This window comes from Rutilus rutilus (genome assembly GCF_951802725.1).
Source record: "Rutilus rutilus genome assembly, chromosome: 22".
NCBI classification, from domain to species: domain Eukaryota; kingdom Metazoa; phylum Chordata; class Actinopteri; order Cypriniformes; family Leuciscidae; genus Rutilus; species Rutilus rutilus.
Window position 1 is genome coordinate 30,512,207 of NC_140227.1, and position 15,476 is coordinate 30,527,682.

General features: G+C 37.6%; 1 protein-coding gene across 1 annotated transcript in view; it reads left to right on the top strand.

The window, feature by feature from the left end:
* il17rd (interleukin 17 receptor D) overlaps positions 1-15,476 on the top strand; it is a 42,427-nt gene that overhangs the window by 18,104 nt on the left and 8,847 nt on the right. Inside the window, exons 2-7 of the mRNA XM_084396034.1 lie at positions 4,973-5,036; positions 8,152-8,277; positions 13,310-13,428; positions 13,557-13,677; positions 13,894-13,938; positions 14,086-14,237. Coding sequence (XP_084252160.1) covers positions 4,973-5,036; positions 8,152-8,277; positions 13,310-13,428; positions 13,557-13,677; positions 13,894-13,938; positions 14,086-14,237 — 627 coding nt within the window. The remainder of the gene's footprint in view (positions 1-4,972; positions 5,037-8,151; positions 8,278-13,309; positions 13,429-13,556; positions 13,678-13,893; positions 13,939-14,085; positions 14,238-15,476) is intronic.

Genomic DNA, 15,476 nt, shown 5'->3' on the forward strand with positions numbered 1-15,476 from the left:
CATTTTGACATATATCACCATTGAAAACAGTTATTATTTAACTTTTTACTGTATTTTTAATCAAATTAATTGCTTTTTTACTTACCCCAAACTTTTGAACAGTATTATATATTCATATACCATGGTATTTGCATAGTACATCAAGGTATATCATGATCATACTGACTAAAAGCATGTTACTGACATGATGTATGATAGTTTTAGTACTTTATTTAGTTAGTGTTGGGCTACAAAATCACCTTTATAAGGATAGCAATGGTGAACAGTAATTATAGTACATGATTAGAAGAACATTGCATTATGGTACAAGTACAGAAAACCACAGTGACACATGCAAAATCATGCTTGAAGTTTTACCATGGTATTTTTTTTGTAATTGTAGATTGGTTTTGACTTGGGTCTTTGTGTGTTCTCTTAATTTCCACGGTGCGTTTAATGACCCCGGTCATTAAACAAAAGGCACACAGTCTTCCCTCTTTTACAATCACTTAATAAGGCCTAATAAAGCGCGGGGACCCGTGTTTGACCGGGGTCTGACCTCCTTGTTTTACCTCACGGGCAACATTTCTGCTCATTTGCCACATGGGATGCAGCAAGTTTACGAGCCCCATCGCAGCACCCCCGGCCCAAACTGTCCATTTGAAGTTTTAGGATGCCAAATGACTGCTAGGGCTATTAGCACGACGAGGGCCGAGACGTCAGAGCGAGCGCTGAAGGTCCTCAAGCCCCGGCTCCTCTCAGCGGGACCGGCGGCCCACGGGGACACGGGGAACGAGAGGAGGAGGAGGAGGTGCTTGTTGAGGAAGGTCGTAAAAGGGTGTCGGGGAGAGTGTGACAGACTTGTTAGGAGGAATGTGTCACATCTTAGACCCCCTTCCTTCATCACAAACACTCATTCGCATGTAGAGAGAGAACTAGACCTGGAAGATGTGCAGTTATACTCAAGGAAAGGCAATTTTGCATGACATTAAATACTTGATTTTGCACGTTCCACTCCTTTCAAAGGAGTGGAAATATCTTGTCCACCTTCTAGTGGACTTTTGTTTTCATACGCTCATCACTTGCACATGATGCTGTTGTTAGTGATGCACCGATATGAAATTTTTGACCGATAACCGATAATTCCTTATATTTGAAAGCCGATAACCGATAAATTGGCCGATAAATGTAAATCCGAATTTTTATTTAATTTTTGAAAGCCAGTTTACAAAAACAAAAGTCTCACCATTAAAAGCCATGTCCCAAACACACAATTATAATGATGTTCTCATTATAATTTTATGTAGCCAATATCACAGACTTGTGTTGCACGTTTACTGTATTTTGCTTTTTGAATTGATTCCAATCATATTTCAAGCAATTCAAAACCATTATGTTGAACGGTGCGCATCTGAAGCGTCTCAGCTGAAGGAAATAATACATTATTTATCAGCTTTAATATATCGATAACATTAAAAATGATAATATATCGGCCGATACCGATATGGTGGCTGATATATCTCGCATTGGGACAAATTGGGATGTCCACGGACCCTCCCGATGATGAAAATGATGTCATGTTGACAGTGCGCAGACCAGAGTATACTTTGGGCTTTAGGTTGGTCCTTTAAAGAAAGTCTTTGGGTTTTTCCCATCTCATTTCATCATCTGACGGGCAAAAATTGTACATCTGACCATTTTTCTGTAACACTGGATCATGGTTTGCATGAACTAATAAAATGTAAACCTTAAATGCAATATAATATGCTTTGGTAAAAGCATCTGCCAAATGCATAACAATGGATGATTTCATGCATGTCTTGGGTCACATGCGGAAGTTTAGATGGTTTGTTCAAACTCCCATCACCCTAACTGTGAACATTAGTTATACATGCATTGACTTTTTTATTTCGATGATTGTTATGGTATTGTTTTATATTTTTTTTAGGTATGCTAATAAGGATTCTTAAATCTTGCACATTAATGTCTGTGGTCAGAACGGCTCCTCTGATGATCTGCAGGTGTGTAACAGTCCCGGCAGCAGATGTGTGTGTGTCTGCCGTGACCCTCGGGACCCCGCTGGGCCCTCGGTGTTAAAACAACCCCAGGACGGCATGGCAGGAGCCATTAGTGCGGCTCGAAAGCTGCTGGCTTTCTCACTTTATTCTGGTGCTAAATGAGGAATCAGCCAGTCTCCCCCTTCTTCTGCACGCAGTAAATGCTTCTCGCTACCTAAAATCTCTGGCTTTAAAAGCGAGGCCGAGGGCTATGAGCCAAATTAGTTTGTGCTTTCATTCCCCTCAGTTCATTAACTGCAGCATTAAACCTTCAGGAAAGGTTTCCCAGTGTTGTTTTTTTCCACAAATGCTCCTGGACATCTTGATCAGGAACTAGGGTTTTTAATAGCATGAAGGAAAACGCTTATACTTAGTGTTAGGGGTTTGTTTAAATCACTTAACACTAAATATAAAAGAAATCTAGCAAAAGTTTTTGATTGTTTATGCTCTATATATTCCTGGTGTCCTCCATGTGGTCTGTCTGTTTCAGGGTACTATTATTTTTTTATTATATTTTCTATAATTTTTGTTTAATTTTAGTAATTTTGGTATGTGCTTTTGTCATTTTTATTACTATTTAGGTCTATTTTTGGTTTTTTTTTGCTTCAGTTTTAGTTTTATATTGATTTCCAGTTAGTAATTTTAGTGCTTCAACTTAAACTAATCAAAATTAGACGTGTTGGCAACTAAATTAAGTAAGTTTAAGATTTATAATATTTATATTTGATTTGATTAATATAATAATAAATTGTATTATTTTTTATATTTATAAGTTTTCCTTTTATTTGTATTTTTTGTTGAATTGTAAGTATTTTTTTTGGGACGTGTTAGTCATTTTGATTAATTATTTGCATTACTCTTTAGGGTCCATTTATTTAATGGTTTTTATTTATGTCCAGTTTGTACTTTTAGTCCTTCAACTTAAAATTGTCTTCAGTAAGTTTGATATTTTTTTATTTATTATTTATTTCAAGTAACAAACATGTACTTTTAGTTTTTACTCTTTATAACCTTGTTCTGTTTGTCTGGAGTTGTACATCTGGTCCAGGTATGGTGTGAGCGAGACTCCGGGGTCAAGAGGTCACGCCCTCATCAGTGTACATCCTGTGGAAATGGGGCAGAGGATGTCATTAAGACAGATTAGTCAAAGTCTGGAGCATGTGGAGTAGTTTACTCACACCGTTTTAGTTGCAGCTCACGGTTTGCATTAATTGTGAATTAGGTTGTTTTGCTGCATTATTTTTAGTCCATAAATCTGCTCACTTAACATTTCAAACTGCAATTTGGAAGCAGTTTCCCACATATAATTCATGCCAAGCATCCAGTCTACAGTCTACATGCTGCATATCTGCACAGTTTACTCTAATGTAAGCAAAACATCATTGACATTTACTGGATTGGCAGCAGAGAAGTAGTTTTGAAATAGTTTTTACAAGTCTTCTGTCATGTTTATCTTTGGTAATGTGATTGTTGAGGTTTCCAGTTGAGCGTTTTGGAAATCTATGGATGATTTATGTGTTTGGAGGAAGAAATTAATTGTACGGGGAGTAGAGATGTTCCAACTCGGGATAAAAACAGATCCGCATCGAAAATTGCATTTCCAGAGTGAACCAAACAGGTGCATGTGTCAATCCAATTTTTTGAGGTTGTTTTGACAGTGCTTTCTTTTTACGGGGTAAAAATAACTAGAAAATCACTGGCCAGCATTATTATTTTTCCATAAAGGTACTCTAAAAAACGTTGCACTCAGAATTTGCTAGTAAATTTCATAATTAATTATAAAGGAACGGCAAGTTACACATTGAATTAAGACATTTTGAAGTAAAAAAGACAATCTTTATTTTATTTACAACTTCGATTTATGGAAAATGCCCCGTAATATTGCAATAGTAAAATGAAAAAGTCTTATTTTGGGATCATGTATTGCATCCAAATATAAACAATGTAAAGTACAAATTTTGTGACCCATTTAATCAAAATGAAGTATGAAGATTCTTGAAGATCTTAATGTTAACACTCTAAAAAATGCTGGGTTGTTTCAAATATGGACAAACCCAAACGTTGGGTTAAAAATGTGATTTAAAAATGTAACCCAACGGCTGGGTTTGTCCATAATAGACCCAACGTTGGGTTGAAACAACCCAGCATTTTTTAGAAGGCAATAATTATCATGTGATGATCGACGTGCTTTGTTAAACGGTAAAGAACAACAGACCTTTTAAAGCATTTTAAAGTATGCATGTTAACTCTCATCTCTTGGGTGGGAGTGAATTGTCCCTCGTCCCGCCATGTCAAACAACTTCCTTTATCCCAGATAACGGCAGGAATATGATAAGATCTGTGAAGATGCACAGAAGAGCGCCGTGGCCTCGAGAACAAGGCCTCTTTAGTGTCGCTCCACGACTGCGAACACCCTTCGCCCCGTGTCTTTATTTGATAATCCATATTTTATGTATCTTCCTTTCTGTTTTTCCACATCCGCCCCGATCTGGCGCGCTGATTACAGAGCTCTCGAGTCTGTCTGGTTCTGTCACGCAAGCGTATTTGTTTTGACTTCTTTTTTCTTACACACCTTAAAGCGCTGCTCTGGAGTCAGCCGTAACCCCTCATTATCTCACCTGAGATCAGTGTGTGAGTTTAAACGGCTGATTCTGGGTCAGCCAGTGCTGTATTGTGTTTAAAAAGGTTATATTTGTCTTTTGGCAGCGAGCGCTGTGTTGTTGAGTGCCAGGACTCTGATAATTGTGGGATTGTGTGTTGCGGCTGTCACCACATGAAGTGCTGCTGGTTTTGAAGGCTTGAGCGCACATTCCTGTTACACAAGTTACTGTTTGTCTCTCAGACATCTCTAATGCTGCCATTACTGTGAACTTCAGATGGTTGTTGTGTAATAAAACATTTTCTGCTTCTTTTTCCTGTTCTCTCTTTCTCCGCAGGGAACGCAGTCGTCCAGCGCCGATGAGAGCGGTCGCAAACTCGCAGTCACGTTTCGAAACGACAGTAAGACCTCTCTTTAACCGTACTGTTAATGTGTGGATCTAATGAAAACATGTCATTTTAACCCAAAATCAACAGATTTAAGAAACTTTAAAGGAACACGCCGACTTTTTGGGACTTGAGCTTATTCACCGTATCCCCCAGAGTTAGAGAAGTCCACACCATACCTGTCAACATTTGGATACCAAAATACGGGAAATCTGAACGGGGGGGGGGGGGTTCTTTATTTATTTTGTTTTTTTTTAATTTATATCATGTTTCTTTATTTATTTTTATCAATTGCAACAATTAACTGCATTAATTAATCACGATTAATTGCCATTAAAAAAAACTTACTTTTTAACATTTTATAATGTAATAATTTCACAATTAATCTCCAAATTAAGGTAGAAAAACATAAAACAGTATATTTTAAACATTTGTCTAACAGGTAGGAAAAATATACAGAAATTGAAGTTATCAAACAGTTTGCACTGCATACAATTTAAATTGTACATAGATTAATCCTTATTAAAGTAAAAAAAGATCTTTAGTCAAGAGCAGTGAGTGCTTTTCTCTGTTACCTTTGTTCTTTGATTAACTTTACTGACAGAAAGCTTTATTGGCTACTGTCTCTTTAAAAACAGCCGCTGACGGATCTCACACGCGTCTCATTCTCTCACAACTCTTTGCTTTCATTTACGACTTTTTTTTAAACTAATTTAAGACTGCTCAGACTGCTCTTATGAGGATACTCGACAAAACGGACATTTTGACATAACTGCGTGTGTTAATGCCATCTCTCTCATGTTCGTCCATCCTCGGATGCTGCTGTTCTTCTTCGCGCGATTTTTCCCCCCTAACTACTTCAGTGGAAATCCCGCCCTGCAGCCGATTCTAAAGATTTTATTGGTCATGTGAATCACAGTACTGATTGCCTACACCAAACACTGATCCCTAAACCTACCCGTCATTGTAACCTTAACCAATGAAATTAGCTGCAGGGCGGGATTTTCGCTTAACTGGTTTGCGCCCATTGGGATTTAAAAAAAATATATATTATAGAAAGATTAAAAATACGGGAGAAATACGGGAAAATATTTAAACGGGATGATAGCGGGATAGCAATGTAAAATACGGGAGAATCCCGGGAAAAACGGGAGGGTTGACAGGTATGGTCCACACATACCCTTCTCATCTCCGTGCGTGCTGTAACTCTGTCTGACGCACCCACCGCTAGCCTAGCTTAGCACAAAGACTGGAGGTAAACGGCTCCAGCTAGCATACTGCTCCCAATAAGTGACAAAATATTCCTATGTTGTGATTTGTATAGTCACAGCGTGTACAAATAACAAGGTCACATGACACACAGCCATCTTCTAACCGTATACACACTGGGAACTATATTCTCAGAAGGCGAAGCACTGCTACTTGGGCGGAGTGATTTACTCCAACTCTGATCACTCCGCCCAAGTAGCAGTGCTTCGCCTTCTGAGAATATAGTTCCCAGTATGTATAGCAGTATGCTAGCTGGAGCCGTTTATCTCCAGTCTTTGTGCTAAGCTAGGCTAGCGGTGGGTGCGTCAGACAGAGTTACGGCACGCACGGAGATGAGGAGGGTGTGTATGGACTTATCTAACTCTGGGGGATACGGTGAATAAGCTAAAGTCCCAAAAAGTCGGCGTGTTCCTTTAAACACTGTGACATTAATATTAAATTCTCATCACTGTAATGCACCTGGACATTTTCCTTTTGGTTTTTTGTTGAATTACAAATCAAACTCTTGCATATATTATACAAAGAAACATAAAATTAAAAAAAAATTATTTAAATCGGCATAAATACCAAAAAAGGCAGTCCGCATACTACATTATCTCATCAATATTTTGCAATTAAAAAACTATATCATTCATTATTTTGCATTATGAGAATGACAGTTGTTTGGGAAAATTATGCAAATTATTTTTATTAAAATTTTGTTTTATTTAAATCAGTGTACACTTAAATAAACAAAAACATATGAATGCATTTAAATAATATAACATGATTTATTTTGCATTATGATAATAAGAATAGTTTAAGAATAGTATAATTATTTTTATTTAAATCAGTGCAAATTAAAATAAATATAATAAACCAAAAAAGGATGCATTATGATAATGAGAATTGGGTTGGAAATGTGCTTAATTGTCATTAAAATAATGCCACAATAAAAAAAAAATTAAGCACTAAATATAAGCATAAGCTTATACCAAGTTTTGCAATGATCAGCAAAGAGGGTCTCTGTACTTTGCACATCTGTCTCTTCAAACGTTTAATAAATAGGCTTATTAGTATGCATCTTTTATAATAACAGTGACTGTCCTGCATTTTGAGTTGTTACAATACTTCCTCTCAAAACTCGTTGACTCAACCAATGGCGTGAGTTTGGGACGGGATGATCTGTTTGCAGTAGGCAACCTGTTTGAAAACAGTCATTTTTTTATGCTAGTGCCATAAAAATGTCTTTCAAGCAAAATATAATTACATTATATAAAATGTAATGTGATTTCTGTGGGGAAATATGACATGTTCCGTGTGAGATTAACTTTAATTGATTCTCTTTGCTTGGCTTAATATAGTATTTATTCTCTTGTTAATGCCTAACGTTGTTTCAGTCAAGCGTCCTGAGCTCTTGTCCGCCCCTTAAGCGATGAAAAGTCAAGTTTCTCATAGCTAATCCTGATTTTTCCTCAGCATTCAATCCCCATTATGTGTGACTACGAACGGGAACGGGCCTCGGCTCAAAGCCATTCTCATTAGCATCACAACAAGGCTTGCGTAAAGAAGAGCGACGGGGTGTGAGGGACACAAGCGACTGCTCCTCTTCCTTTACCTGCTGATCTGTAGTCGCTGAGGAGAAAGAAAGTAGTGAAAGAAAGAAAGAAAGAAGGAAGGAAGGAAGGGGGTGGGGAAATAGTGTCTCCTCGCATGGCTGCATATTTTCTCTCAGCGCTTGCCAAAGAATCTCACCGATGTTCTCACTGGGAAACACTGTCTGTCTTTCTATTTAACTCTCTCTCTCTCTCTCTCTCTCTCTCTCTCTCTCTCTCTCTCTCTCTCTCTCTCTTTGTGTTCTTGCTCTTTTTATCCCAATTAGATTGCTCTCTCAACTGGAATCTGCTGGGGAAACACGCCATCCATGAAGTGAACAACATCACCTACAGTCACTTGTCATGTGACAGCCAGGCGGCTGTGGTGGTCCACTGGATGGCCAGTCCTCTCGGTAGGTTTCTTCTCAGTAGGGTTGGAGAAACTACTTTGAAATGCCCGACATGTCAACTTCTGTCCCAATTAGGGTGACCAGACATCCCGAAATCTAAGCTGTTGTCCCGAGTCCAGAATCCGTCCCTAATTGTCCCGAAAATTATACTAAAGCAAAATCTTGAGTAGTTATTGTCTGATAAAATATAAAAAAGTGTTCGAGTCGTCGTGTGTCTGATGTGGGGTTACACGAAGCAAATCATCTACACAATTATTTAGTTTTCTTATTTAATGACCGACAATTTAGTTGTTATAATAATTTTGGCATAAGACTTATTAGCGTTAGACTATAGCCTGAAAGGTCTGATTCACGCACTGTTACAACAGTCATTGTTTTATTTTTTTTCACAATGACATTTGAGTTCATGATTTTAATGTTGTTTTTTTGTGGCAGACTAAAGACTAATGACAGACTGTTGATCTTTGAATAAAAATATGTTTGGTTCTGGTTTGAAATTCATTATCTTTTATTATAGGCTATGTGGTCTAATATCATAGTAGGCCTACCCCACCAAAGCAGCCTACTTGCAAAAGTAGTTAACAACATTAGTTAACATTAAAATACAGATTAAATAATTTGTCTCAAAAAGGCATAGCTGTGTTTATCTGATGCGAAACAAGCACAAAGAGGTCCTCGATTAGGGTGATGCACGACGGCAGACTTTATTATCAGACAAATTTACATAAAATGCAACCTTTTTTAATATCAGCTGCTTTTGGTGTAAATGATAATATGTATATGCACACACTTATATATAAATGCACACATAATATGTAGTGTGTGTATATACTGTGTGTGTGCGTATATATATATATATATGTATATATGTATGTGTGCATGTGAGTATACATTTTTTATTTTGTTGCAAATAGTTGCATTTAGTATAAGTGCTGACAAACATAAACATAAATGTATATATAAATATGGATAAATGTTTGTTTGTGTGTATACAGTATATACACTACATACATCTTAAGTGTATAAATTATTAATACAGTGAACAAAACGTGAAGAAATCACGATGTATACAGTATATATACAGATTAAATATATATACTATATATATATATATTATTGCTGTCATATCGATTAATCGCCATATATATATATGTATGTATATGTATACGCACATATATAAACAAAAACTTTTGTTTGATGTGATTAATCCAGATTAATCAATTTGACTGCACAAATAATATATATATTTATGCCTTTATTATCACACATATATTTATATATACTCCTCTATATTTATGTTTGCAATATAAAAAACAAGTATCTTGTCACGAAAAATAGCTGAGATACTGTCAGCGTGCTGAAGAATAAAGTTAGTTATGTTGCTGCTTTTACTCCCTCCTCTAAAATCAATAACCAGTATTTGGAAAAATGTGTCCCTGAACAGTCCTACAGCAGAGACTTCAGACTGCGTGTCTGCGCTTTCCATTAGCGTGCACGAACCCATAACAAAGTGCATTTTAAAGTGCATGTGTTTTGCATGGGTGGTTGCACATGAGGGTGATTTATCTAAGTCTATCTCCAGCCTGGAGAGAATGGAAGAGGAGAAGGAAAGAAAGAAAGAAAGGCTCTTCAAAGAGAGTTCCTGCTCGTCCTGATCAAAGCTGCAGGTTCCCTCCTCCCGGCCGTATTATTCTTCGGCCCTGACAGTCCCACGGATCCGTCTAAGAGACGGGAATAGATCGGCACATAGCAGCAGTGCTGTGATTTTTGTCCTCGGAGGAATGTGTGTGTGTGTGTGTGTGTGTGTGGTTGAGAGAAAGACGGGGATGTCCCTTGCTTCCGTCTGCCAGGGCGCTATTGAACTTGGTAATGCGAGCTTTCGCCTGACAAGCGGGACAATGTGGCCTGTTGTTTGCTCCAGGTTAATCCTTTTGACTGGGGCAGGACTTGACACAGCTCAGGTGTATATTAAAGAAACTCAAAGAAGAAAGCCTTGGGTGTGGGGCCTTCTCCTAATGCACTAAGCTTAAAGGGATAGTTCAACCCCCCAAAAAATGAAAATTCATCATTAGATGCGTTTCCACTGTCAGGGCAAAAGCGGGTGTGTGCCAGATGCGTTTCTACTCTCACTTCCGGAGCTTGATCAGGCCTTTTCGGGGGTTATTTCGGGGCGATCCAGCATCAAATATTAATGTTAAGTAGGGCTGCACAATATATCGAAATTATCGAAATATCGCAAATGTATATATCGCAGTTTGCATATCGCAACAGCTTGAAATAACTGGGGTCATGAACAAAAGACAAAGAGAAAATCACTCACTGCTCTTGGCTGAATAACTTTTGTAGTTTTAATAAGAATCAGTATATATTTAATGCATACAGTGAAAACTAAGCAGTTTTTTTTTTTTATATTTGATTATTCAGTTTCTGAAACCTAATGTAGGATAACCTGAACCCCTAAACCCCACTGATGTTAAAATAACACTTGTTATGCTACAGTAAAACACTGCTGTTCACTTTCAGAAGTTGTAGGGATGTTTTCTTGTCACAAAAAGAATGTGAAACACGTATGTAGGTTAAAGATAATTTAAGTTTATTTTACACACTTTAAGCATTATTGTTTCGCATATCGAGTTATCGCATATCGCCTTTTTTTTTTTTTTAAATCGTGCAGCCCTAAAGTCTGTCATGTTCATTTTGCGATCAGTCACCTAGCTTCCCAATGCTGGTGAAATGGTGAGGTTGTGTGATGTTTATTCCAGAGAGGCATGTTTTAGGATAGCGCTCCGGGGCTAATGGCCCGACAGTGGAAACGTAGCTTGACTTTGGCCTTGCGGCTCCAGGTCCGAGGCTATTGGCCCCGCCCGGCACGCTGTTAGCCCTGGCTCACACTGACTTACACTGACTCACACTGGCCCGATAGTGGAAAAGCAGGCCTCACTCGCCCTCGTGTTGTCCCAAAGAAAATCTCAGAGATGTTTTTTTAATTTTTTTTTATGCAATTAAAGCATATTTTGTCCAGTACATAAAAAAACACAAAGTACCAAAATGTAAGTAATTTTTCACTGCCTATCTTCTGCTTTGCTGTACCTCTCAAATCTCATTCGCACTACAGCATATTCAGAGTTACCGTACAAATCTTTCTCTTCGCCATAGTTCTCAAATCTCAAACATGCATGAGTTACGAGAAACAATGGCGTTTGCTTTTTCACTGACGACAGACTTCGAATGATGGGAATGAGATTTGATATCTGTAGCTTAGGGGAATAATGACTTAATTTTCAGTCATTTTCCCACACAAAATTGTCATTTGGCTTCAGAAGATTGGGAATGTAGCACACAAGTCAAATGCTTCATATTTTCAGTACATTTATGATGTTTTTATGTCATTTTCGGAGTTCCCATTCACTGTCATTGAGCATGATCATTTTTCAGAATTTCTCCTTTTTATTTTTTTAAGCCATATGGGTTTGAGTACGACATTAAGGGTGAATAAATGATGAATTTGGGTGACCTATTCCATATTTTATCATGCTGGTATGTCGCACGACCATTAATCAACATTGGAGAACCGTGAACATGCAAATGTGTTAAAATCACAGTGAATAATTTGGTCAAAAAGTTTTCGTTTTCATAAATATAATATTTGTCATTGTTTAAATATGTTTGCTCATGAAATGTTAAAAATGCATATGTAGAAATTAACATCAACCTAGATTAATAAATGCTGGAAAAAAAAGTATTTTTCATCATTAGTTCATAATGCCTAATGCATTAACTAATGTTAACGAATTGAACCGTTACCCTACGACTATTAATATTAAAGGAACCCGTTGAGGGAATGATAAAAAGCGAGGAAAATGAGAGCGCACAACCAGTTCCGCAGCTTTTTTTTCACCTTCAGTCGTGTTTTTGAAGGTTGTGTGATGGGACGGCTCTCTCTTGATGCTATCTGTAGGCTGGCGGAGGTGTGGAGTTACACCCCGGCACAAAGACTGATTTCTCTCAGGCTGGTAATCGAAACCACACGGAATGTGTGCGGGAGCCTTTTCTTCTGCCCTCTTCCCTCTGCAACTGATAAGACAGAAATCTAATTAAAAGCGAGGCAGGCTGGCACACTTTGAAGGGCACGGGAACGCTCCGCTGGCACGCATGCTCCCGTCCTCTCGCTGTGCTAAATGCCTCCTCTCTTTCTTCAGGGGTGCTTATAAAAATACAAATAAAAACAGGGAAGAAAAGGAAGAAAAATGATGCATGCCTTTTCCAGTCCTGGAAGTTTATGGCGGGACTAGTTTGAATTTGCACCATGGATTAATGCTGTAAAGTCGGGACTCGACAGCTGTCTATGGTGTTATAAACTCACATTTTCATTAGAAATTGTAAAAAAAAAACTAAGATGCAAAGGGATATGTTTTGAAATAGTAATTTGTGATGTCACAACCATGAGCTCATTATCATATGACCGCCCACATTTACATATTCAACGTTTCACCCTGATGATGCACAACATGAGTTGCACCAGTTAACTGAGAATCTTAAAGGTACAGTAGCAAAAACAGCCTGTCATAAATAACGGAAAATGGACAAAAAAAGTTACATTTACATTTTTGCGGCAATAAACCTCGACTAACATTAGAAATCAATTCCAAGAAAAAAATAAAAATGCAAAAATATGTCCCTTTTAAAGCTTTTTATAAACGTGAATTGCACCATTTACCTGAGAATCTTAAAGGTACAGTAGCAAAAAGCCAGTTTATTCAGATCAGAAAGAGTAGAAATAGCCATAAAATAGGCAATAATTATTATTAACATTATAAATCAACAAAAAAAGTCCCTTTTAATGCTTTTTAGGATGTGATCTGTATTATAAACTTTCTTGGCACAATGCAACTATGAATTCCTTAATAATTTATGCATTTTCGAAAAGTAATTTTTACCTGTCAGTTGCACATGTTTGCTGCAGCCATCTAGATTTATACTGTGCTTTTCTATTGTTTAAACCCCTGTATTTCACACAACCCGTTTGATCTGCTAGGTATTGAACATGTGAAAGGATTCAGAGTGTATCTGGAGGACAAGAATCCCGAGGGAAAACAGTGCCAGCACATGATCCTAAAGGATCCACGGCAGCTTAACTTCTCATACAAAACCATTGTAAGTGTTGTGTTCAACGAAACAGAATACATAGTAATATGGTTTATATCAGATGAATTATTCACTGGAAAATGAAATTTTATGCTCATATTCATCTGTTTGGCACCATTTTGCATTTTTCCCAACAGAGGATGAGCTCACAGCCCTTCGCCGGTCTGGCTTTCGAGGCCGACTACATGGTCAGAATCGTGCCGTTTCCCACGTTCCTGAACGACAGCTTCTTTCCACCGTCGTTTCTGCGCACTAACAGTGAGTGTTAGCCCTGAAACACACCATGCATACTCACCTTATTCTGTCCTACTTTTGAATTTAAAATATTCTGGTACACAAAATGACATTTACTTATTTTTACTGTAAGTTATAGTGTCATATTCTTACTTAATGGTTGTTTAAAATGACTTAACTGGTATGGAAAAGTTCAAAACATGAAGTAATTTCTCTTCCTGGTTCCTTGCGTTCTCACAGCTTGTGAAGTGCTTCTTGGCCCGGATAACCTCGTCTGCAAACCATGTGAGTTCTTTAGACAGAGAGAGAGAGAGAGAGAGAGGAAAAAAGATATCAAATCCAGTTCATCTGTTTTTGTTAACCCAAGCTGTGAAACGGCCTGAACGGGGATCTTAAATAAAGCCGAAACTCTTCTTTCTCTTTCCCTGACAGTTTGGAAGCCCAAGATGCTGAATGTTTCTCAACTGGGATCTAATTTGCATGTTGTGTTTGACCACGCCCCTTCCACGTTCGGCTTCTCCATCTACTACCTGTATTACAAGCTGCGACAGGAGGGGCCCTTCAGACTGAAGCGCTGCAAACCTGTGAGCATTTTCACTCTGCATTTTTGTCTAATAGTTGCATTGGAGAATTCTGGCACAAATTCATAAGCATTTGCCTTCGGGTGATTTTTTTTTTTTTGAGATGCAAATGTTGTTGAAGGAATAGTTCACCCTAAAATGCGCGCTCTCGTGTTTATTACAGGAGTTAAGCAGTTACATCTGTTAGGCTCGCTTTAAAACGAGACTTTACAGCTGTCTGTGGTGTTTCACGATGCTGTATCACACTTTTAAAACTCACATTTTCATTGGAAAATGTAATCGATCTTGTTAAAAATATTATGCAAAGGAGTAAGTTTTGAAATAGCCATAATTTTATTTTCACAACCATGAGGTCATTATCAAATGACCGCCCACATTTACATATTCAACGCTTCACCCTGATGAGGAACAACATGAATTACACCAGTTAACTGAGAATCTTAAAGGTACAGTAGCAACAAAAAGCCAGTTTATTCAGATTAAAACCACATTTACATTTTTAGGGCAATAAACATTGACTAAAATTCTAAATCAAATCCTAGATTTGTCCATTTTAGGATGTGATCTATTTTGTAAACTTGAATTGCACCAGTGAACTGACAATCTTAAAGGTACAGTAGCACAAAAAAAGCCTGTTTATTCAGATCAGAAAAGGTGGAAAATGGCCATTAAAACTACATTTACATTTTTAGGGCAATAAACATTGACTAAAATTCTAAATCAAATCCCAGATTTGTCCCTTTTAATGCCTTTTAGGATGTGATCTATTTCGTAAACTTGAATTGCACCAGTGAACTGACAATCTTAAAGGTACAGTAGCAAAAGCAGCCAGTTTATTCAGATCTGAAAGGGTGGAAAATGACCATAAAAAGCTACTTTTTACATTATTGTGGCAATAAACCTTGACGAACACTATAGATAAAATCCAAGATTAAACAATATTCAGCAATTTGTTCCTTTTAATGCTTTTTAAAATGTGATATAAACTTGAATTGCACCAGTGAACTGAGAGTCTTAAAGGTACAGTAGCACAAAAAAAGCCTGTTTATTCGGATCAGAAAGAATGGAAAATGTCTGTAATTGTGGATAAGAATGGATAACTGTAATTGTCTGCATACTCTGTTAGCGTTGAAGCTTTGCACACACACACACACACACACACACACACATGGAGTTGCTCTGGCTGGAAGTGAGATGTTCAGGGTTAACGCTCCCAGCAGCGTGTAATGTTCTTCCCAGACT